This window comes from Symphodus melops, assembly GCF_947650265.1.
Source record: "Symphodus melops genome assembly, chromosome: 13".
Taxonomy (NCBI): domain Eukaryota; kingdom Metazoa; phylum Chordata; class Actinopteri; order Labriformes; family Labridae; genus Symphodus; species Symphodus melops.
Window position 1 is genome coordinate 20,668,707 of NC_136703.1, and position 23,353 is coordinate 20,692,059.

General features: G+C 41.2%; 2 protein-coding genes across 4 annotated transcripts in view; both read left to right on the plus strand.

The window, feature by feature from the left end:
• The first annotated feature begins 1,377 nt into the window (after positions 1–1,377).
• On the plus strand, positions 1,378–9,131 carry LOC306834177 (specifically androgen-regulated gene protein-like). Its single transcript, XM_079359995.1, has 4 exons — positions 1,378–1,613; positions 4,723–4,917; positions 5,382–5,535; positions 6,016–9,131. The coding sequence occupies exons 2-4, from the start codon at positions 4,813–4,815 to the stop codon at positions 7,482–7,484; spliced, it is 1,728 nt and encodes a 575-aa protein (XP_079216121.1). The 5' UTR covers positions 1,378–1,613; positions 4,723–4,812; the 3' UTR covers positions 7,485–9,131.
• A 9,505-nt stretch (positions 9,132–18,636) lies between these two features.
• Positions 18,637–23,353, plus strand: part of scube3 (signal peptide, CUB domain, EGF-like 3) — a 75,380-nt gene continuing 70,663 nt past the window's right edge. For 2 of the 3 annotated variants that reach the window (XM_079358599.1, XM_079358598.1), the window contains exon 1: positions 18,637–19,384. In XM_079358599.1, coding sequence (XP_079214725.1) covers positions 19,285–19,384 — 100 coding nt within the window. In that variant the 5' untranslated portion in view covers positions 18,637–19,284. The remainder of the gene's footprint in view (positions 19,385–23,353) is intronic. The other variant, XM_079358600.1, reaches the window with a different exon arrangement.

Sequence of the window (23,353 nt, forward strand, 5' to 3'; positions counted from 1 at the left end):
TGTCCGCTGTTGTTCCCGATCATTAAGGCTGATATCTATACAAAGGACTGCTTTGTTCTCATGGTCTAATGTGCATAAACTGACACAGGCTCCTCAGAGCCTGCACCCTGTGAAAATGAAACTATTAGGTCATAGAAGCCATGAAATTGTGTTTGTTTTAAGTATTTATAATTTAACAGAAAAGATACATATTCGCCATGTATTGGGATAAGTATGTTTTGTAATTACTAAACTGTACAGATCATTTTTAAGTCATATACAGTTTAGCCATGTATAAAACAAGTTTAACAAGTTGTGAGAGTTCCCCTTGGCTGCTGCACATAACTTTGGATCAGTAATAATGCAGTTATAAATGATTATGACTTCTTAATAGACTTATAGCATCCATCAATGGCTCCTTTAGGCTATAGGTACAATAGTTCTGTCTAAAGAAGGGATAATGGGTGATAATGTTCTAAATGAATCTGTTGACAGACACTAATATGAGAAGTGTTAAATGAATGTCATATACTGTTTTGCTTTCTTGGTCCCCAGAGGATACACCCCACTGACTCACTTTTTTTTAACTGGTTATCTTCAAGCTATCCTGAGCAGTCCAGTTTAACACATCTTAAAAGGGTTGATTTCCACAACTTTCACAAAATATAGCCTATTCAGTGTCCAATGAGGATGACATTTTAATGATGTTTGTCTTTAATCACCATTTATCAATGTAAAGGATTATTTCTTGTCTCCTGATAATGATCTCAACTAAAATTGGTAACACACCATGTCTGTTACCTTGCGAGAACTACTTTGATAACCATTTTGAGAGATTCTAGATTATTACTTTAATTTATGGACATGTTGGTGTTCCCTGCTGTTTGAAATGTAAATGTATTGGTTATCTGTTTACTTTTTATCCAGTGCCACAATTTAATGTAACTACATGCTAAACTATTTCCCTTTAGGGCACACTGATTATTAGCACATCTTAACATGCTAATGACTGGACAGAGATAGCATAGGCTACAAAATAGCGGCTGATTATTATTATTATTATCTTTTGCTTGTTAACATACTAATATTAACCCTAAGGTAAAAGCACCTGAGACTCACAGGGGAGTAAGCATTGCTATCCTGTTAATTAAAGTAACAGGCTTAGGCTACTATAAAATAATTCACCATTAAACATAAAACTCATATAGCCTAATATAAAACATATCAGTTCCCACACACTAGTGGACCTTGTTTCATTTAATATAAAATATGTTGGGTTTTTTGTGTACTTCAGCTTCTGAGAAGAACTAAATTTCAGCTCTTTATCTTTTCTTGTACGTTCATAGACTCACACTTTTAATTGGCTCTTCTTCGCTGACGTCTTGCGCAGACTTTCGCTGATTGGCCCAAAGCCAACCTGTTCAGGAAGTAAACTGGCTTACCTGGTTGCAATTATTTTCCACCTGTTCAATCAGTTCTTCTTTCTAGTCGTGTAGGTGTGTTTCCAAGAACAAGGCGGCAACTGAAAGACTGAGCGGAGTGAACTTCACTGCCGATATGGACTGAGCTGAAAACAGCACTTTGTGGTTTTACTTGTTGAATGCGCACTTTACAAAGAGTGTTTTTCATCTCCGGTGAGTTATCTTGAAACCCTTCTCTTTGGCGTCAGTATTTGTATCAACTGTATTAATGCAGAGTAGTTACAAGCTATGAAGACAACGTTTTTATTATTTTATATTCAAAGCAGTTGTCTACATTTTCTCTGTAAATCACTCTTGTGTTGTGTGGGGACAAAACTGAAGAATAATGTTCGACCTCTAACGCAGTTCTTCTTCTTCTTCTGTACTTTATGACTTTGAAATTCCCTGTTTGCACACAGAGTCAGTTATCAGCACTTTACACAGAGGGAATCAAATAGAAAAGTCCAGATACTCTTACATAGCCTATTCTGAAATGTCACTATCATGTTAACCACTTTTCATGCCTGTGCAATCCTCTTATTTATCCATCTGCAGTGTTTAATCATTGAATATGTGGAGGCTGAGTAAGGTCGATAAAGAACAAATATTTGCACGTGTCATGTCAATAACAGTCATTTTCTTGTGGCACAACAAGCCACGTTAAACATTAATCTGTTCACTCCAGCAGGTTTTGGGTTGCTCAACCTAAGAACTTTAGTTTACTGTTAATCATTGAACCAGTTCTTTGGCTGCCCTTGAAAAACATAGCACACTTTTTTTTCTGTCTTTACCTACATGCCTTTAATTTGTTATCATGGAGTTCAAACAATGATTTGTATCTTGTATATCTGGCTCATAATCTGTGCATGCGTCTGTTCTCACAGTCAAAACATCAAAGACATGCAGCTGACCCGCCTCCTTTCATAAACACACTTTTCTCTCTCGACTTGTGTTCAAGTTGAACGCCCAAGCACAACAAAGTGGCCAGACGAATGTTAAAGACATGGAAGCAAGCAAAGTGACATTCCTGTCACTATTAAATCCTGACTCAGCTGTGGGTGTAGTAGTGAGCCTCCCCGCAGCTGCATTACAGGTTTGCTGCCTCCTTCATATTTGAGAGGTGTTGCTCTCTCTCTCTCTCTCTCTCTCTCTCTCTCTCTCTCTCTCTCTCTCTCTCTCTCTCTCTCTCTCTCTCTCTCTCTCTCTCTCTCTCTCTCTCTCTCTCTCTCTCTCTCTCTCTCTCTCTCTCTCTCTCTCTCTCTCTCTCTCTCTCTCTCTCTCTCTCTCTCTCTCTCTCTCTCTGATGATCTGAATACTAATGGGAGGGACGGTAATTAGCAGCTAAAGTTTTCAGCCTTTGAGTCATCAACAGGCTTTTGTTGCCAGAAAACATGTGATGTATTGTTGTGATCAAATTTTTTCCCCCAACTGGTGTCGCAATGTTTTCATGTCAACAGGAACAAATCACAAATGTCAACGTTGCCCGTATCATTGCTCCGTATCAGACTTTTTCAAATGAGTCGCAGAACATTCCCATGATCACTGCAGACGTCTGCTTCTGACACTCTCTTCCATCTTCTTTTAAATGAATCTTTAATCTCTTGAACTTTTGAAATTGACTTTCTAGATCTTTGCTGATTCACATATTTTATTAAAGTTTCTGTAAATATCGATTTTTTTTTATTATTTCTAGCTCAGTTTAAAAAAAAAAAGTTGCCTTTTCTTTCCCAATAATACTGTAATCTTTAGAGCTCAGGAGTGGCATTCTTGCAGGTTTCTGTAGAACTGGGTGTATTGATAATTTATCGAGTGATTAGTCAGTACTTTTGTCATGGTTCAGCTTTGAATCACGTTCGACAGTTATGATGATCTTAAAGGATGACATCAGGTGTGGTCAAATGAACCAGAACTCAGTAAACAATAAGACATGGAGTTTTCTGAAATAAGCCCAATCAGTGCAGATACAATGACCCCAGTGTCCTTGAAAGTTACTCCAGGCCTCAATAAGACACATCGACTTCTTTATTATTTCAAATCTCTCACAGTATTGAAGCTCCTTCACCTTCTGGGAAATATCAGAAAAGGGTGATCCACTTTATTCGGCACTCTTTACTGGTATTCAGACTTCCTCGTTCTAGTCTGTGTCATGCTCAGAGGAACTCCAGTAATTATAAGCCTCAGTGTGCTATAGTGCTTATTGGGAGGCTTATTCACAGATAAAAGGCATCAGTTCAACACCCTGACTGTCCACATTATGTATTTGTTTGACATATTTAGTCAAAGCCCATCTGTAACTAAGGCGCCTGTGTTGCTAAATCTTCCGTCTTATTTGTGAGGATGCTGAACCTCTGTGGAATGGTATCCCCCCGGCTAAGGAACAAGTAATTGTCCTCATGGTTTTTTTTTTTGTCTGATATGTATTCCTCATGCCTGAACTGTCAGTGGTAATGTGGACAGGCTAATAAGCAGGAAATGCAAAGAAGCGGTGTTGCCGCAACATCATCTGGCACATAAGCTGTCTTTCCTCGTTTTGTACTTGGCGTGAAGAATGCGCATTGTCAAACCAAGGTCTCTTTAAACAGCTAGGAGCACTTCTGTTCGACTTCTGGTTATTTGTACAGCATGACAGAAAATCATCCTTCTTCTTCCTGATGCTACGGCTTTTATTAAGTATTTACTTTTATGAAACCCTGGAGTAGTAAAAGTGAGAAAAACAGTAGTGACAGAAGAGAACACTCATAAAGCCATTGGACTGACCCTGTTATGGTCGTTACGAAGCCTGTATGCATCAAGAGTTAGCGACTATTAGCTGAGAGAAGCCAGACATAGTGGTAGCAGACACCAGAGAGAAGACAATAGTGTTGCACAAAGTAACTCTGCTCTTTTTGGGATTTGTGTAAATCCTTTCAAGCTTAATGATAGCTGACAGAAAACCGTCCTTAAATGGGGAACAATGTCTGGTGGAAACAGAAACTGAATTTTCTTGACTTAGCCATTGACTGTTCACATATTAGCTTCAGATACATGTAAGACAACATTCTTGCACAAAAGGCAAAAGGTGGACTTTGGAAATTGTCCTCCATCACTTGTTATTGGCGTAAAGATGTCCTAAAGAGGACAGATTTGACATTTTTAAAGATCATTTATCCATCAGCTTTATTCCATTACACTCATGTATCACACTGATTGAAGTGTTTGTGTTCAATAAGGTGTACTAAGTGGATTAAGCGTTCTCTACTCTGTCCTGTTTGGACATTTTTGCTTCCTTCCATCCTTCCTTCAGATTCTTTTGGGGACTGATTCTTGGTGAAAGCTGCACAGTCAGAAGAGGACCGTGGAGCCTCAGCCCCGCCCTCGTCCTCTCCCGACTGCAATGCCTAAGAGTGACACGTGGCCAGGCGGTGTTGCCTTGGAATCCTTGAGCAATATGGACAGTGCCGGGAGCTGTGACAGTGTAATCAGCGTGAACTCTGGTGGTGTGAGTGCTGCTGTATATTATCTGTTCCTTGTACAACCGAACAGACAGACACACTTTGCTTGTTGACTCTGTCTGTTTCCGTTGACAATGCTTCTGTCCTGTGTGGGAATAGAGAAATGAAAGAAGTGAGATATGTGTGTCAGGTGGTAAACATGTCAGCGTGGACATTTATGACTCTCACATCCAGTCTGAAAAGATCAAATGAAAGCTGATGAGAGGAAGTGAATCTGTTTAAGGTTTATGACTTGCATGTTTTTCTTCAAGATGACTGGAGAGTAGAAGAAGGCATCTGTAGTCACTTGTAATTCTTCTGTCAGGACAATACAGAATTAAAAACAGACAAGAGCAGAACTCGTGTCATCAGTCATTCCTTTGCAGATGTTTGAACACGATGCCCTTTGTTCCTGTGCTGCAGAAGAGTTCAAGTGAAGACTTTAAAGTGTCATCGCTCATTTCTGTTGCAGAGTGGAGACAGTATGGAGCACTTATCTCCAGAAGAGAGGGCATGCCTCATGTATCTTGAGGAAACCATCGAAGCGCTGGAGGTGCAGGAGGACAGCGGCATATCCAACGATGAACCAGATCCCGGGTTCCACGTGGGACTGATGAGAGCAAATGGTGTGTTCATGTAAAGAAAGAGTCTCTTTTGCTCAGTTACTTACATGACAGAATAGATACGTGCATATGTAATGTATTGTCTTGTATTTTACTGCCCTTTACAGAATTGCGACCTGGTATTCAAAAGGCTTACATCTATAAAAATAAACCGTAAATGCACAAGTGCAGTCCAAAAAACAACTGTTAGCCTTCGGGCTGTTGAATGCAGCTGATTACATTCAGTGCTTCACAGCCTGACGCTCACAGCTTTGATAAGATCATTTATCATCAGATAAAATCATTTTGTATTATTTATCCCCGTCTCCCCACTTCCAGATTATGGAGTACTTAAATTGTTTTTTTATTACAATAATTTTGGAGTTTTAACACAAGAACATATTGAAAAGTTCAAGTGGGTGTATCCATGTTTTCATTTTACACTGATAAATGATATCAAAGCTGTTGTACTAACTACAGCAAATGGGCTTTTTCTTTTTTTAGACATTTCCAGTTTCAGGTCTGATGAGCACCTTGAAGACCCGAAATCAGACCAAGCTTTGCATGGTGCTTTCAATGGAATCTCAGAACCCCAGTCCTCTCCTGGCTCTGCATCTAACGCGACACATCTTGAAACTGAATCTGGGTCCGCCAGCAAAATTAACTCTTCAGCTCTTCATACATCAGAGTTGTGTGTATCGAAGGATGAAGATGGCCATCTAAGGATTGTCCCAAGCACCAGCCTTTCCCCGGATCCGTCAGCCAAGGCCCCCGAGGTCGACGTGGGTCTGATCCCTCCGCCCTCAGACTTCATGGACGAACCAGGACCTCCTGCAAAGCCCCTGACAGCTAAAGACCTGTTATTATCTTCACTTGTATCCAATAAAAAGTCAGCAAAGACCGTTGACTTGGAGCAGCTTCGAGAGAGAGCCTCTGCAAAGAAAACTTCCGTGATCTCCCTTGAGCATCAAAACAATTCCCAAGAACCGAGTCCATTACCTATCAGCTCTGCTTTCCCTTTGAGTCCTTCTCCTCCAGAAACCACTGAACTCAGAAGTCCACCTGCTGTGGCCCCTAAACCCAAGAGGCTTCCTGCCAACATCCTCCTGAAGTCCCACAAGGCAGCAGTGGCTGATGGGAACCCAGGGCATCCAGTGCCGAGCAGCAGTGACCGTCAGTTGTTGGACCCTCAGAGGGTCCACATGGAGGCACTTCGAAAGCTCGGCCTGCTTAAAAGTGATGATTCAGATATAAGCCCAAACCAGAGTCCTAAACTATCCCCCCAAAGTAGGAGGTCATGGGCAGCTCCTCCTTCTCCAATCAGCCCAAGTACACCCCCCTTAACACCATCTTCTCTTTCCCATGGACACAGTCCATCTCCTGCCTCTGTCCCCCTCCAGTCTCCTACGAATGCTTCACCGCCAGGGACTCTTACAGCTCCTGTAGTCCAGCTTCCTGAAATCCTCCTGGCACCTGATGCTTTTAGTGACCCTGATGGATCTTTACATTCAGATAATGAACTATCTGCTGGCAATGGTGTATCCGAGGTCACGCCTCCATTTACCCCTCCTGTCCAGGTCAAGCTGATGACCCCACCCAAGATTCTTGGTGTAAAATCAGCCACCCTGGAGCGCTCTGGCCTGGGTCTCAGCAGCTATATGGAAAATCAAGACGCTATCGAAGCTATAATCGATGGCAAGCTAAGCCCCAGTCAGCTGCGAAACAGCCGCCCACGTCCTGCCTCTTTGGGGAGTGGGAAAGATTTGTCAAAGGCTCAGAGAGAAGGTCTGAAAGTGGGCCTTGCCACCAGCAAAGAGCCAGACTTACGACGGTCCTCGCCTGCCCCTCACGCCTTCAGTAACTCTCAGAAGCTGCCTCGATCAGAGGGCATCAGTGTGATGATCTGCCCTCGAGCACAGAACGAAAACGATCGACGAGAAGCCCTGAGAAGGCTTGGGCTGTTAAGGGACTGACAACAAAAAGAACACCTAATCTGACTCCCTCGGCCTACCTGTGCACATTTTATTTAAAGAAATGCCAAAAATAAAGAAAAACTTCTACAAACCTTTATGGGGAGCAGTTAAACCACACATTATACATTATCATTTCTACTGCATAAAGCTAATATAACCAGAGACAGCCTCTAACGACTGGCACGCCTACACACACATCTATTTGTTACATATATTATACTGCCATGTTTTGCTATTTGTAGCATTTTATTCCTTATTAATCTGAAACTTGATGGATGTTTGCTTCCTCTCACTGTAGCTGTGTTCTTTGTAAATTAAACACTGAACGTTGAGACTCACTTCCTGCTTTCATGTGAAATTGGTTGGCACAGTGACATCCATTTTGGTGGCAGGTTCTCTTCTAGGTTTGGCCTCTTTAGAGACTTTTAAATGTCAGGGTGTTTGTACAAACACTTCCTAAAAGATCCATCAGAATGTTAGTCTTGTTTGCAAACTTTTTATTCCTTTGCAAGCAATTGCTTATGATAAAATGTTGGTGTACTTAAAATAGACTGCATTGACTAAAATGCAGACAGTATGTTCTATATTGTTGTATACTGTACTGTATTGGAAACTCAAAGGACGCAGTCAGTGGCCACTAAGAGAGAAGAATTTCAGTAATGTGGCTTGCATGGTTGCATTGTCACGCACATGTCAAAACTCACAGGCTTATCATACAGCACTTACGTTGAGTGTCACATGGGGTCCATCAGTTCTACATCAAAGGAGTCAACAACATCATTTCATATATTGTTATACAGTTCCTATTTCATTTTGTTGCACAAAAGTTCCTCTATGTGCATGCAGCTTGTTTTATTTCCCCTATTTGGTTTTTATGTGTAATCAGAGGCCCCCACTTTTTTTTTTTTTTTTTTTTTTTTTGCTCAGCTTCGGCCCCCTTTTGTCTGATGTGATGGTAACAGAACTGGTGCAACCTGTTTTCTCACCTCATGGTTTTGCCTTTATACAACACCTCCCTGTGCATGTACAAGCAGCTGGAGTGCCTAAAAAAACATTTTATCTCTGCTGCAGGGTTTCAGAGAAAAATAACATTTGCTCTCATGTAATTTGCAGGTAAGGGTCACCAGCTCAGTGAAAATTGAGCCCAATTTAAAAGATACATTTGTTGAATAGTAATTAAAACACTGAACTTTTGGTTTGGGGAGAAAATAGCAAAATATTTAAATGTACAGATTTCCACAATGTTAAGCGATAGTGCAAGACTTTCTAGCCAATGTTGGTAGCCTGTAACAACTAAAATGCAAAATTATTTAGCAATTCATGCTCCATTGTTTCTGAATGATGACTCAATGCTAATGCAGTAATATCTGCACATGGGTGTGTGACGGTATGAAGTGCCAAGTGCATAGCTTTCTTTCTTTAGACTTAAGGTCTTCATCACACCCTGGACTTTTCTCTGGCATGCACTTTAATCACTTACATAAGTTGCATGTTGTTTTAGTCTATAAACATGTTTCTTTTGTATATTTCCACACTATCTTTCTTCATGGAGTAAATCACTGATCGTTGTCTCTGTGCACATTAAAGAGGATATGAATTTTGTTTTCAATATTTCCAATAAAATGGAGCTTTGTGAATAATTTGCAATGGCATTACATTTAGAAACAAGGCTATATTGTACTTCTAAGACGCCAAAAGAAGCATCATGTAATTATTATTTAGTTTAATTGGCTTATGGCTAACACCCTCGTTTATTGTAAAGTCAAGAGAGGAGGAAGTAGTTACTTGCTGTCAAAGCAACACAGGCTGCATTGTACTGCTCCATGGCATGTTGGTATGTGGGCTATCACTCCTTAACACATGCTCTGTGTGTGTTTTCCTGCTGCCAGCAGACCCGACTGACAAGCAGAGGACTCTGACAGCTCTGTCACTTTCACTGTTCTCTTCGTAGGCACTGTAGATCACCTGAAACATATTAGTCCTCAAATCCTCCGTTTTCTGTATTCTAAGTCTTAAAAAATATAAAATTCAAGACAAACAAGTAAATGAAAAGCTTTACCTGAAAATTAGAATATCATTAGCGTTATTTAATGGCAATTATAAACCTTGGGGCTTACTATTTATAAACTATGTTAATTTAGTACTGTGTAAAGGTAACGATGGTTTCTTATTTCTTCCTCAAAATGTTAATCGTCTTCCAGAATGTCCACAGCTAGTTTTTAACTTCTTTATTTAACACTTATGGACTCTTCATCAGAGTTTCTCAGATTATGAAGTGCAGCCGCTGAGAGTTCATTTCAGCCAACAACTCGACTGTGAAATATATTTCTCAAACCTTAAAGGGTATGCCCATACAAGTTTGTGATTGGTTTGAAGTCACATCAATACAAACGTGACTCTTCTGTTGTACTGTCTCCAGTGTGTCGTCAACGGTCTTATTTTCTATACTGGCTTCGGGTGTTGACAGGAGACTTTTACAGTGAGAAGACGGGATACATTAAAGTCAAAGGACAATGAGAAGTCATTCAGTCAGATTATTTAATGCAAACATTTTCACTAAAAGTCAAATGTTTCTGGACAACACTTGTAATCAAGCATTTCATTTGTGTAGCACATTTCATTCGCATGTAGAATCAATGTGACAAAAATAAACAATGCAATCTATCACTTAAAATAAAAAAGGACAAATAGATTATAACATGAAATCCAAAACACATTTATAAAAGAACCGTGCGCCATTCCATACAACACATACACATATGCACCTTCACCTGATTCTTGATTCTGGACTTAGATTGAGCAGACCCATACCTGCTGATATTAGGGATCTAAAATAATGTAATAATAATGCATGCATAGCTGGACTGAGATGGCAAACAAATAACTTAAGAAAAATAATTACATTGATAAGACATGATTGATTTAAGGCAATTTTGATGAAAACATACCTTATTCTCTTTGATGAATGTCATCATGGTGAAAAACACTCTGGCTCTTTAGCACATAGAGCTGTGCTCATTCTGAAACAATCGAACAAAAACATCTACACTGCACTGATTTACACCACTCAGATGTTTTAGTTAAAACAGTCTCCTCAATCAATACAAGCAGAGCTGCTCAGTGTTGGGCTGGGAGGGTTAGGGTTAGGGTTAGGATGGAGGATGAGCAGTTTTGTCGGTCTAAGCCAATAGAACCCTGCTTCTCAGAAACATCACGACCACTAGAGGGCAGTCTGGATTCATATTTGTGTAAGAGCAAAACTTAAAACGCGCTTATCCAATGTGGCATATAATAATGAAGGGCAGCATTTCTAATGTTCAAACTGATGCTGAATAGAAATAAAACACATGTTAATACTCAATCCTTGGCACAGTGATTAATCATTTCAACTTCCTGATAAACCTCAAACTTAAGAATACACAAACTGAAAAGATAAAGTTAAGTGATCAGTTTGAGTGTTGCAACCAATAGATGTCTTTTGGTTGCAAACTTACATTTTATTGATGACTTTCTAATTTAATAAAATGATTCATTTGAAAGCTTGTAAGTCTCGAGGTGGTTATCATATGAATCTATAAGGTCAACACAACATTCATCTGATGCTTGGTTTATTACCATCCAATTCATTTTGAAACCGCTTCACATTTGATTTGGCCAAAGGGAAATTAGTCTGTAAGAACCAAGATCAATGCCTCAAACTAATTTCCATTTTATTGGCCTTTTATTTCCAAAAATCCCAGAATTCCCCTTTGCAACAATGAAATTAGATCTCTTACTAAATTGCATTTGGCAAATGTCTTTTTTTATCCCTATATGCCTCATTAATCTTACTTTTGTAAATATAGGGACCTTCTTCTCTTCAGAAATTGTGAATGTCTTTTACAAGCTCATTTGTCAAGTTGTTGTTTTTTACTTCTTTTTTTCTTTGGGGGTTAGTTGAGGCATGAAGCCTCAGCCTCGTCCCGAGCTGCATTTTTTTATCTTTCCATATAAAATCACTTTGACTTGTTGCTTCCTTCAAGAGGAAATGATTCAGGTCAGAGTATTAGCAAAGAAGTTAAGAATTTAACATTGGGCATTATTACTGGAAATTTTGACTCATCAAAGTGTCACAATGACCCTCATTAGTGAATGGTTTGGTATTTCACTGGTTTGGGTTTCTAAACAAGGCCACAGCCTTGCAGGTTTAGTCTTTTTTTTTTGTATTAAATGACAAACAGAGGAGCTGAATGAGCCTTTTTAAAACCTCCTTTGAGACACTCCCTGGTGTTACAGTAGCTGGAGCAGGTAGGCGTAGCTGCTGTGCTATCAGGCTAGACAGTGAGCTCATGGGACTTCCCCACTGTCCTGGTCCCTTTCTGTACTTACCTACTTACAGAGTTTGCGTCTGTAAAAGAGGCTGCATGCAAAAAGCTTTGTCCCTTTCTCCACATATGAGTTGATCACAGAGGATTAGTGGAGACAAAGTGGCATGGAGCCACTGCTGAGTGTGCTGGGGTTTAAGCATGCCCCAGCCCGGTGGTGTGTCATCAAAAGAGTTTTCTGAAAATATAAGGGTATTATCTCTGCCCTGTGTGTGGGCGAGTGTGCATTCAGATAGGCACTAAGTACTGTTATACAATCGAGATGTTTGACGATGATTGATACTTTAAATGAAACGGGCTCATCAGAAAGGATTTAAAGTTAGGATCTTAACAGGACAATGTCTCCCTCTCTGTCTCATTTGATCTTGATGAGTCCACTTGATTTCATGTGTACACACGCAAACACACTAACACATGCTGGGTACAGTATGCGCACAGACCTGTATCCCCTCCAGCACCCGCATGCTGCCTCACGCAGCTTCCAAGCCTGTCCGTATCGTGTCTACCTCCCTGCTGCATCAGCATTAAGACTCAAAGACAACAAGTCCCTATAACCAAGAGCTAATAACACTCATTAGTAGTTTTCACATTATCAAACGTTTCCAACCACGTGATGCTACAAATGCAAGCGGTCAAAAAAAAAACAAGCATTTTTTTCCTCACCAATGTGGATTTTAGTGTTTAGACTGGAGTATTGGCTTAAACCAAAAATCCCTCTGTGACACTAACGTGATGTGCAAAAACGTTGATTTCTGCTCAGCTCTGACTGACATTCGACTCTCTTCTCGCACCACATTGTTTAAATGTTATTTTCACAAGTAGAATGACCTGAAGTCAGTTGGGGGTTTTTTTTGTTAAAAATTGTCTTTGGCATCAAGTCAGTGCATTAACTAGTTAGCTCAATATCTAACACCAGAAAGATGCTGCACTTTGACATTATTGTGGGCCAATAATGATACCTGTAGCAGTGAGTATGTCTGTAAGACTCTTGTGACTATACCCACATGCCTTTTGTGCCACGGAGTTTGGTTTCACCCATGACTCTTAAAAAAAAGAAGCCTTTGACAGTCAGGAACAAGTCAGTTAGTCAGAGCAGCCATGTGTGACACCTCTGTTTTTTTTCTGCCTTGATAACTGTATTTCCTTTTCCCCCTCTTCCTCTCCTGCTCCCTGTTAGTGCCACTTACCGAGGCTGTGGTCAGGAAGCATTCCTGGGGCAAGCCCGCAGCATTTGCCGGGATGCTTGCACTGAAGTGTGGAACTCAGCAAGCCGCTCTGCTCCCCTGTGGTGCCGCCATGGTGAGTACCAAGAGACCCCGCTGGGCCTGCGGTGGTGTCAGTAACCTCGCATTTGAAGCCCCTGCAGAGAGGAGAAAGAGGGGAAGAAAAGAGGAGAAACTCCTGAGCTCGGAGCCTTGGCATTTTCACACATAAATCTTTCAGACAATTGGGGAAAAATAAATGTCTCAAATGGATGAAAGTAAATGAGGAATGGAGGTGATGTGTTGCAGTGTATGGCCATCTGGAGGAGAACATGAGGCTCTCTGCAGGGCGTCTCGCTCCTCCATTCATTAGCATTCAGTATAGGAAAGTGGTGGCCTCACAACATGCATCCATCTTGTATTTATTTATTTAGCAACAGCTGTTAAATCCTTTGACTTCGAACATTTCAAGTCCGAATTAAAGTAGGTCGAACAATTAGTTGAACCTACTTTTCTCTTTGGATAATTGTAAAGTAGGAAAAAGAAGGTTTTTGAAGTTTCTGAAGAACTGTTGTACGAGATGGAACCATTAAAAGCTGCAAGTAAGAAGTGGAAAGACGCTCTGGATTCAAACATGAGGCCAGTGTAGAAGTGTCTTAAACCTGCATTTATTCTACTAGCCAGCAGGGGGACACTCTACTGGTTCTTATTAATTGTGTGTTTGAAGGGGATGGGGGCAGGGTTCAGAGCAGCATATGGCACATGCACGAGCATTGTTTTGATACGTCCACTCTGAGTGGGAGGACATAAAAAGGATTGCAGTTCAAGGAATGTACCATAAATAATGTGTGATCATGGACTGTAACATGTTTGTGTCGAATACTTGATTCTCATTGGTCAATAACAGAATTCTGAAGGTCAAATATTTCACTGTCACAGATCGTAGTTAGTAATGGAGAGACTCTGAAGGACAAATTCTGATCGTTTTAAAAAGTTGGGTAAATTTGGCTAAATTTCAATTTTAATACTCGAGGAACAAAAGAGACAAAAAGCTGCAAGCTCAGACACAGACATCGTGGAAATTGTGAAGATGGTACATGAAAGCAACAACCACAATTTCCTCCTTGGGGATTAATAAAGTATATAAAAAAACCAAAAAAAACAAACAATGAAAATAAGAAAATAAAAATGAATGACAGACACCTTGAACAGAACTTGGTGTGGGGTCTAGCGGTGTCTAAAAGATGGCTTAAAATAGTCCCACAAACTCTGAATATATGAATGGTGAAGGGAAACAAAGTAATCACAACTACATCGTGTGGAATGTTTTTTTTTCTTGGCAGGGATCTCATTAAAAAGAAAAAATACCAATCATTGGGATGCTTTAATTGACCAATGAGAACGGAGAATTTAGCACAGCCATGTAATAAAGCCGGACACGGTTTAAAACTGTCTGTGTGTTTTTCTCACAAGCGGCAGCCTGTTGTCCTCGGGTTCTTTAGCGCTCACTTGGGTTGCTTCCCTCTCTGATAAGGAAAAGTTTTCTCTTCTGTTATCTCCGCTCTCATCCAGATTTATTTTCACACTGTCGCTAATCAAAGCTAGTCTGGTTCTAAGCCGAGCTGATCACGCTGTCCCAGAGGTACATTCAGCTCAGGGGCCTCTCACACTGTGTACCCAAACTCATACTGAATGATCACGCCGTAATGCTTAAGCACTTATCTTTATTTACAAATGAGCCTTACATGCTAGTACAAACTACAGGACACTGTCTAGAAGTATTCTGAAGATGAGATGTTGGCGAAGAAAAAGAGGAGAGGGCAACATTGAAACGGCCTTATGACTGATGAGCGTCAGGGGTTTGAAGATCAGCTTTGATCAGTGGAACAAAGACAGAAGTACTGTGTTACTTTGGAACTTGCCTCAGGATCTGATGAAAAGCAAATCAAATGGAGTCTCATTGTTTGGTGTCATTGAACAAATATGCTGATTTTTCTCAGTGCAAACACGACATCTTGAATCTAAGCTTTGACATTCAGTCTTTCCGTGTGTCCGTCAAACTCTTCCCACGCCATCCTGTAATTTACTATTTTGTTCTGTTTGTCAGGGGATGCAGTCAGTATTGTAACAGCTAAACTTAGTATCCATTAAGTAACCATTAAGTAACCATGAATTAACCATTAAGTAATCATTAATTAACCATTAAGTAACAACTAACTAACCACTAAGTAACTTTAAAACCATTAAGTTAACCATTAGTTCCTTGTTTTACAAGCACTATGGATTGATCACCATCTACCCATTAACTAATAGGTTAAGTTGTAGTTCATGCACCATTACCTATGCAACAATTTGAGTGGTTAGCATTATTATTTGTTAAGTAGTCAGAGTATATAGTATACGATTCAATGGAATGAAATGCGATGCCATATAATATGATGTAATATTTAATTATGTTTTTTTTCACTCAAAATCTGAATACATTTATATTCCTCCTCTTTATGTCATTTGTGTTTAAAATGAGTCAAAAACAGCAATACATAAGTTGAGAGAATAGTAGAAAAGTTCGTAACACTCACAACTAATGATGTATATTGCATATTTCACATTGTACCTAACGGGGAACCTCTGCCTTTGAAAAATGAAGTTAAAGCATAAGTGCATGTGTCCACTTAAGGCTGGCTCAAAAAGAGCCAGAAGTCCCATACACACTTCATGTTAAAATGTCAATGTTGAAGATGTTTGGACAGTAGAAGTTACCACTCAGTGTCCAAACAAGGCCACTTCTGCTTCCAAAACTGATCACAGTGATGAAAGTGTAGAGTTAGGAGGGTTACATAAACGTATTCAGATCCAAGTAGGACTGCTTTAACTCTGCAGAAAAAAAAGGATCATTGATTTTGCCTTCAAATCCAAAAAGCAAACAGAGCCGCACACTCTCTACAAAACATGTCCTGGCAGGTTGCGGTCATCTTCTGTGCAGTGAAACTACTGAACACGCTACATGAAAAGCTGTCTGAACCTCTCTGAAAGCTGCGTTTTTACAGCGTCATCTAACCTTCCTATGAATGATCCTGCTCTGTGGACACTCTCCCTCTCCTCCTTACCAAGTGTGTAGCTCAAGTCCTTTTCATGACCAGCATCATAAATTAAACATGGCCTCGGCGTCCCGCATGTGTCTAAGGGTGTAAAAATAGCTCTGTTTGGTGCACAGTGTGACGCCCGTGCACAGCCCTTCTGTCTTTAATGAAGTGTTTCCATGAAAAGTATACCAATCCTCCAGCGTGACTCGTACTCAGGCTCTGTGCGACCCATGTTCTGACTTTCTCAGACTCCCTGAGTGACTCTGAGCTCATTTGGTTATACAAGTGCTCACAATTACCAGGAGATTTGGACACAGGGATGTGGGATATTTCCATATCCCTGACGGATGTTATTTTAATTACACCGCATTGCTTGACTTTGTGCTATGGATTTACATGCTTTTTTTAGTCTTATAAGGATGCAAAGAGGGATTCTCGGAAGGTTTTTCTGTTTTACTGAATCTCTTATTTACTCTGACGCCTGTGATTCCCTGAAAATGGGTGTGTCCAAACTTTTTCTTGACTGGGATGGCACTGACTTATTCAGGGGTGGCATAAAGTTTGCATACACACACATGAAAGAACTTAAATGATTTACTGGACCCTTTCTGTCTCCACTTATCGTATTTACTTTTAAGAAACACAAGAGAATGTCAAACTGTGAAGCTTCTGAGTTTAAGTCTTTCAGGACTCGAAAAGAATTTCTCTGTCCAAAGTCACAACTTACAGAACTTTAAAAAATTCCATGCAATCTCCCACACAGAGTGTTACCGAAACATAGTTACCTCTTTGCATGTTCAACAGTGTGCAAGCATGGCCTGTCACCCATGGCCATCCTTCTGGATACACCCATGGAGGAAAAAGAGCAAAACAAGGTGAAACCCCTAATTAATTACACTGTTTAATCTTTCAATTAAAGGTCGTTACATTTGGACAGATAATCTTAAAAGTAAAGGCAGGGACAAAGTGAAAAAAAGAATCCTCTCTCCTCCTCCCCGTCTTCAGCAAACAATCTATTTTCAGCTTTGTTGGTGTGTTAAAAAATCCTCTGCATCGTCTGAAGAAAGGTCTTATCTCCAATCAGACTCATTGTGAGGTCCTAATTATATTTGATTGAGAGAAAAAAAAAATCACACATGAGAGCGGGTGTGATAATTATAGAGTAGAATCCTCTCCGTAGGATGAAACACAAACACGGACGTGTCAACACAGCTGATTAATTTTTGGTGATAATGCCTGAGGAAGCGGCAGGTGTTAGGATGTACAGATGCTTTGCCTCTGCTGGACGCCTCCTGAAAACCAATGTTTCATGTGTCATCAGCGACGAAATGTGGCACAGAAGCTTGGCGGGCTGTGAAAGAGGTCTGCTTTGATTCATGTAACTCCTCGAGCCTCATTCTTCTTCAGGTTGTAGGGGTAATGGTGTGCAAATAGTGACTCATGATATGTAGGGTTGGCTGGTTACAAGGGTTACAAAGCCAACTGTCTTTAGCTTCAAAACTCTTCACATCCTCCTCTTCCTCATGGAAGTTTTGTCTCTTTAACAACACGCATTAAGTGGATCTGTGTTTTACTGAATCCTCACACAAGTCAGGGTTTAGTTATTCAAAGCCAGAGGCACAAATCAATGAGCCAAATGTGGCGTTTCAGCCAAATCTCCTCCAGGAAAAAGCACAATAATCAATGCAGGCGAGCAGATAATGTGCTGTTGGTTATGGTTTTGGAACCACATGACGCTAAATATAATTTCTTTTGTAGGTTTTATGTTTTCTTGTTCAGGGCTGATAATTAAAAGGCTTTAATCAGTGTTCCTGTAAACAATTACTGAGTGTTATCGTACACAAGGAGTTGATTCATCTTGAACAATATTTATAACAGCTGGAGCTTATTCATTCAACATAATAACTTAATATCAACAGCTTTAATTCCTTTCGCATGCGTGCTCTTATAAATGAAACAGGTTTTCAGTTCTTGTTCCAGCCAGAAATTACTTCGAACCCTCACTTGACCTCAGATTGAGGATGATATACGGGAAAGAGTGGAAGCATAAAAAAAAGGTGTAGTTGTCATTTCTATTTTCAAATCGACCTCTCTCTGTAAGTTCAGTTCTCAGTGCAGCTAATGAAAGAGAAGACTGCTTTTATTTAGCTTTTTCCCCTTTCAATAGATTTTCAAAAATAATGCCTCCGTTATTTGGGTGCTTGAGTTTCTCCAAATGTCAAAAACGGTTCTAATGAAATTGAATACTTCCTCACATGAATGCAGCACCCACCCTACCTGAACCTGCAGAAATAGATGCGTATTGGTTTGTTTGCTGGACTGGGTGAAGTGTAGCCCCCCCACAGTCCGCTTGTATGACAACAAAATGCAATCTCAAGACTATTACTTTTCCCATCTCACTCATTTATAAACCCATCCACCCTCCTGCCCTTCTTTTCAGCCATTTCTTTTACCACGCGGACGTTATTGGCCAATTTTTTTTTTTTTTTTTGCGCAGGTGGCTGCTATCAAACGAGACCTCAACAGTGTGCACAGCGTGCACGTAGTTAGCTTTGCTCCAATCTCAGCACCAGCAAAAACAAGCACCTGTGTAAAAATGTATGCAGAACAAAAGGAGAACAACAAAAAAAAAAAAAAAAAAAAGAAAAGAAAGGGAACCGGCGACGGCCAGTAAGAGAAGAGCACGAGCAAGCGGAGGAGTCCGGAGCGCAGCGCGCGGACGCTTCCTCTTCTCTCCTCCCCCTTCGGTCCCTGCCGCTTTACTCCATCTCTCTCTCTTTACTCTCTCTCCCTTACTCTCTCTCTCTCTCTCTCTCTCTCTCTCTCTCTCTCTCTCTCTCTCTCTCTCTCTCTCTCTCTCTCTCTCCCTTCCCATGCTCTCTCCCCCTTTCTTAAATTGACATTGGTCTGGCTCGAAACATGATAACAGAAAAGCCTTCCTCCGCTCCGCGCTGTCGGGCTGCCCTCTACCCCGATCACTTGAAACTCAAATAAGCAGGCGTGAAGAAGAAAGCAGAGGATCGCACAGTGTCCTATCAGCGGGGAATAACACGAGACCTTTAGACCATCACACGCACACAGACCCTTTCATATGCTCTTTGCGCATCGCAGATTTTAGAAGTGCTCGTGTTCAACTCCAGTGAAAGTTAACATGTATATGCACGCTTTGATACGCGCGAGCCTTGGATTTGTAGGTTTCTGCTTGGTCGCCTTTGTCCAACAGTCAGCTTCAGGAAGTAAGACCACTCAAGGTAAGTTTTCAGTTTAAAAAAAAAAAGCTTATTCTTCTCTTACAGTTTTTTTTTTAATTTTTATTCTGCCTACATTTCACTCTGAAGGGCTGGTATAAGCTGATCTCTCCAGGCTGCTTGGTCCCAATCGAATTAGTTAAGTTTGATGTTTAAAAAAAAAAAAAAAAAGCTGCTAATGATGACACTTATCAAAATTGCAACCAGTTGTGTCAGTAAATGAAACTTTAATTGGTGTAAGCTGGAATCAAGAGTATTTTGGGATTTAAAAGGGGTTAAAGGTGGATTTCATGACTTTAATTCATCAAGTTTGACCTTTATATCCGCTGCTTCTTTAGATGATTGCTTTATTGCTTTTGTTGTTATGTCTGTAACTGTGCTCTGTTTGCTTATGCAAAGACATAGCCGAAAAAGGAAACCTAATGAGGCTTCAATTAAGTTTCACTGAGTCATCTGTTGTCAGTAAAAACACTTGTCTTTGATCTACAATCAGCGTGTGAACAGTTATGTTTCATAGCTGATCCTGCAGGTACTTGTAGGGAGGCTATACCAGGAGGCATTTGTCACAGTCCAGACAAGTATTTGACACAGGCCTGTAACACACACAGGCACACACACCGAGGGAGTCTCAGTCTGTCAGACACTGCAGCTACTGAGCCATCCTGCCCAGTTGGCTGCCCTCTTGCTCTCTTGTCTTGTGAGAAATGATTCAGAACAGGGCAGGGGGCGGCCTGAATCAGAAACTCTTGGCACCTTGCAGGAAACAAGTAAGACCTGGTGGTGTGTTAAACAGTCTGATTTCTGATCCGCTCAGCTTTTCCCCTCCAGGTTTTCATCACTTAATTTTTCCCACAATACAAACGCTGAGCCGGAGCTGCCAGAAGTATTTGCATGCAAAGACACATCATGGGTTTGTGTGCGAGTGTTGATTGTGGTCGGTGATGTTTCACACACACAAAAAGACATCTCTCGGGCGGTCGACGAGGCAAAAAGAGAAAGGGGGTGGGTGACTATTTTGCATCCTGGGTGGTCTGCCCCCACTTGTGGGAAAACTCAATATTTACATTTTGCAATTAGAACTACTTTTTTCTCACTTTATTTTCCACAACATCGATTACACACTTCCTTGGAGCAGGAAATGCGGCCATGCGAGTGTGGGTCTGTAATGGCGTGCACCTGTTTGTTGGTCAGAGAAACAGTGTGGACGACCACTTTACCGGCTTCTCTTCCTCCCCCAATTCTTGTTTATCAGCAGAAGTCACATTAAAGTCAAGTTATTTGTGAGCATATTTTGTGCCTCACTGCAAAAAAAAAAAAAAAAAAAAGCGTGTTTGACGTTAGTGGCAACTCTGTGGCACTGTCAAGTCTGCGTGCTCGGAATAACTCTAAAAAGCTGGAGAGACAGATGAACAATGACTTTAAAAAGAGGCACGATTTGTCAGCTCAATATTTATTCAACACAGATGTTGCCGACAAAAGTTTTCGTCTTTCATCAGTGTCAGACTAATCATGGCACTGTGTTTCAGGCATCAGTCATTACTCTGGGAAGAAGAAAAGCGAAGTGAAAGAGGAGTGGAATGAGGGAGGGAAGATTTGAGGATGTGGTGGAGAGAATGACAAAGAGGGGAAAAATGAGACAGGGGAAAGAGGAGAGATTAAAGGTGCCGGGACAGACAGACGTGAGAGAAGAAGAAAGCGGAGGGTTTTCTTGGTGAGTGAGCAGCAAGAAGAGAGAGAAAAGAGAAGTAGAGGAGAGAGGAGAACCACAGACATCATGGCAAATCACTTTTCCCTCGAAAAAAAAAAAAAAAAGAGTCAGGAGCTCTTCGTTAATGCGGCGGCACCAAGGCAACGGTTGGTGTGGGGCTGACATGCTGCCGTGGCTGGCTATGTTGGTGTAACCTCTGCTCTGGGAGCCTGGGGGAGATGCAGGGCTGCCTGAGCAGGGGAGGAAGGCCAGATCCCGGCCCCCTGGACACAGTGTGGGAACCGAGCAGAGTTGGCAATATGAGGCCCAAGTGACGGGGAGGCTTTTACCTAGAGATGCTGCCTAGAGAGTCTCAAGATGGAAAGGAAGAAGAACCCCCCCCCCCCACACACACACACACACCCCCCCACCCCCCAACATTCACTCACTCAACCCCTTTCCTTTTTCTTTTTCTTGCTTTGTTTGCTTTGTCCTCGCTTCCTTTCCTTCTCACTTAATGAAGTAGCCAGGCTTTTTCTTTGTCAGCCATAAGCAATGACTGCATCGCCACCAACATGTTGAGAAAGCTTCGCTGTCAGCCCATGCATACTATAGTTATATATTTTTGCAACCGGAAAGACGTTCACAACGTTCTCTTCTGTCCCCCCCTTCCTGTCCAGCCCTCTTTGGATGTGCTGTAGGTGTGTGTTAGTATTGCAAGTGTCAGCATGTGTGCTTAAGTGTAATTGGGACAGTAAGAGAGTGCCTGGGTTGTGTCTGTGGTAATTTGGACTGTTCTTTTAAACTGTATGTGAAGCCTCATAAAAGAGGACTTTAAATGAGGTTTTATTGCTGCCTATCCCTTTGGCCTTGAACTTCTCTCTGCCTTTTGTAAAAAGATGGAGGGAGGCAAAAAGAGACATACTGACAGAGTCTTCAGGACTATCTTCTATGGATATCTCGCGGTTATATATTGACTCCACTTTGGCTTTCATCACTTTCACACTTGTTTCACAGGCTGGTTTCTGAGTCACGAAGAGCTCCCGAAGTAATATCTGTTAAGCTGTTACACCGATCCCCTCAGAGACTGGATGTGCCTTTAAGACAAGCAGACGCACAAGGTTCCTTTTACCTGCCAAGGCACTGGAGCAAGATTTCCACTAAAGCAATTTTTAGCAAAGGGAATAGAAGATGTTTCCAGGTCAGCCAGGAAAGAAGACTTCCTGTGTCCTCCTCGAAATACTCTGTGACTTTGAGGAGTTGGGGACACTGCAGTGAGGATCACCTTTGAATTACTGCCATGCGTTTATTTCATCACCGTAGGGCCAGGTCCAGACTACAGGGGGTCGAACTCGTCATTGGTAATAGGAAGAAGTGCACAGATATCCTCTTCTTTCGTCTCAAAAATGACACATCTATCATTACAGAGTATAGTGCTGTTGTCAAGTGATCTTGTATGATCCTATGATATGATGGGGAAACAAATGTAAACATACCAGAAAGTCCTTCGAACATGCTGTAGTGATGCTTTGCAGTGTAAAAAAAAATCCCCCCAAAAAAACAAGAGCAGAAGGTTCGGAGGCTGTGTTTGAAGGCGGGACCTAAATGCCAGTTCTAGATCAGCCATCAGAAGCATTTACTGTGCAACACACACTATATTACCTTTACACACACATTGCACATCTTAACTGAATGCAAGTTGTTTTTTGTCTTTTGTAGCTGTGGGTGCCTGTGTGCGTGCGCACTTTAAGGTGAAGCTTTAATCATTTTGTTGTCCAATGATGACAATACAGGCATTCTTCTATTCATGTTTGTCATCTTAGAGTCTTAGTAGACTTGTACCTCATCTGATGTTTTGGTCTTAAACTGGAAAGCTGATATAATTATCCAGAATTTAATATCAGACATGTTGATATTATCCAGACTGCCTGATGACTTTATGAGCCTTTGGGGAGGTTTAAGACTGGATATGTAAACTGCTCACGTTACAAGAAAACCAGGGCCAAACAAAAATACAACCCAAATCGCAGACAAAGATTCCTACTCTGTAAGAATGGATCAATCCAACCGCATGCCCATTAAAGCAGATGAGGTCCTACGACCTTTCTATGCCTTCTCACTGAACCACAAGCCCTCTCTGCTGATGAAAACAGCCAAGCTTGTCTCAGTCTGTCTTCGTCTTCTGCACCAGGCATGCAGTGTCAGACAGTTGTGTTCTCGTTATGATCAGAGCGCGCGAGGAAGGTTGAGCCTCGGGGTAGCCCTCGGTCACTCTCCGACGAGTG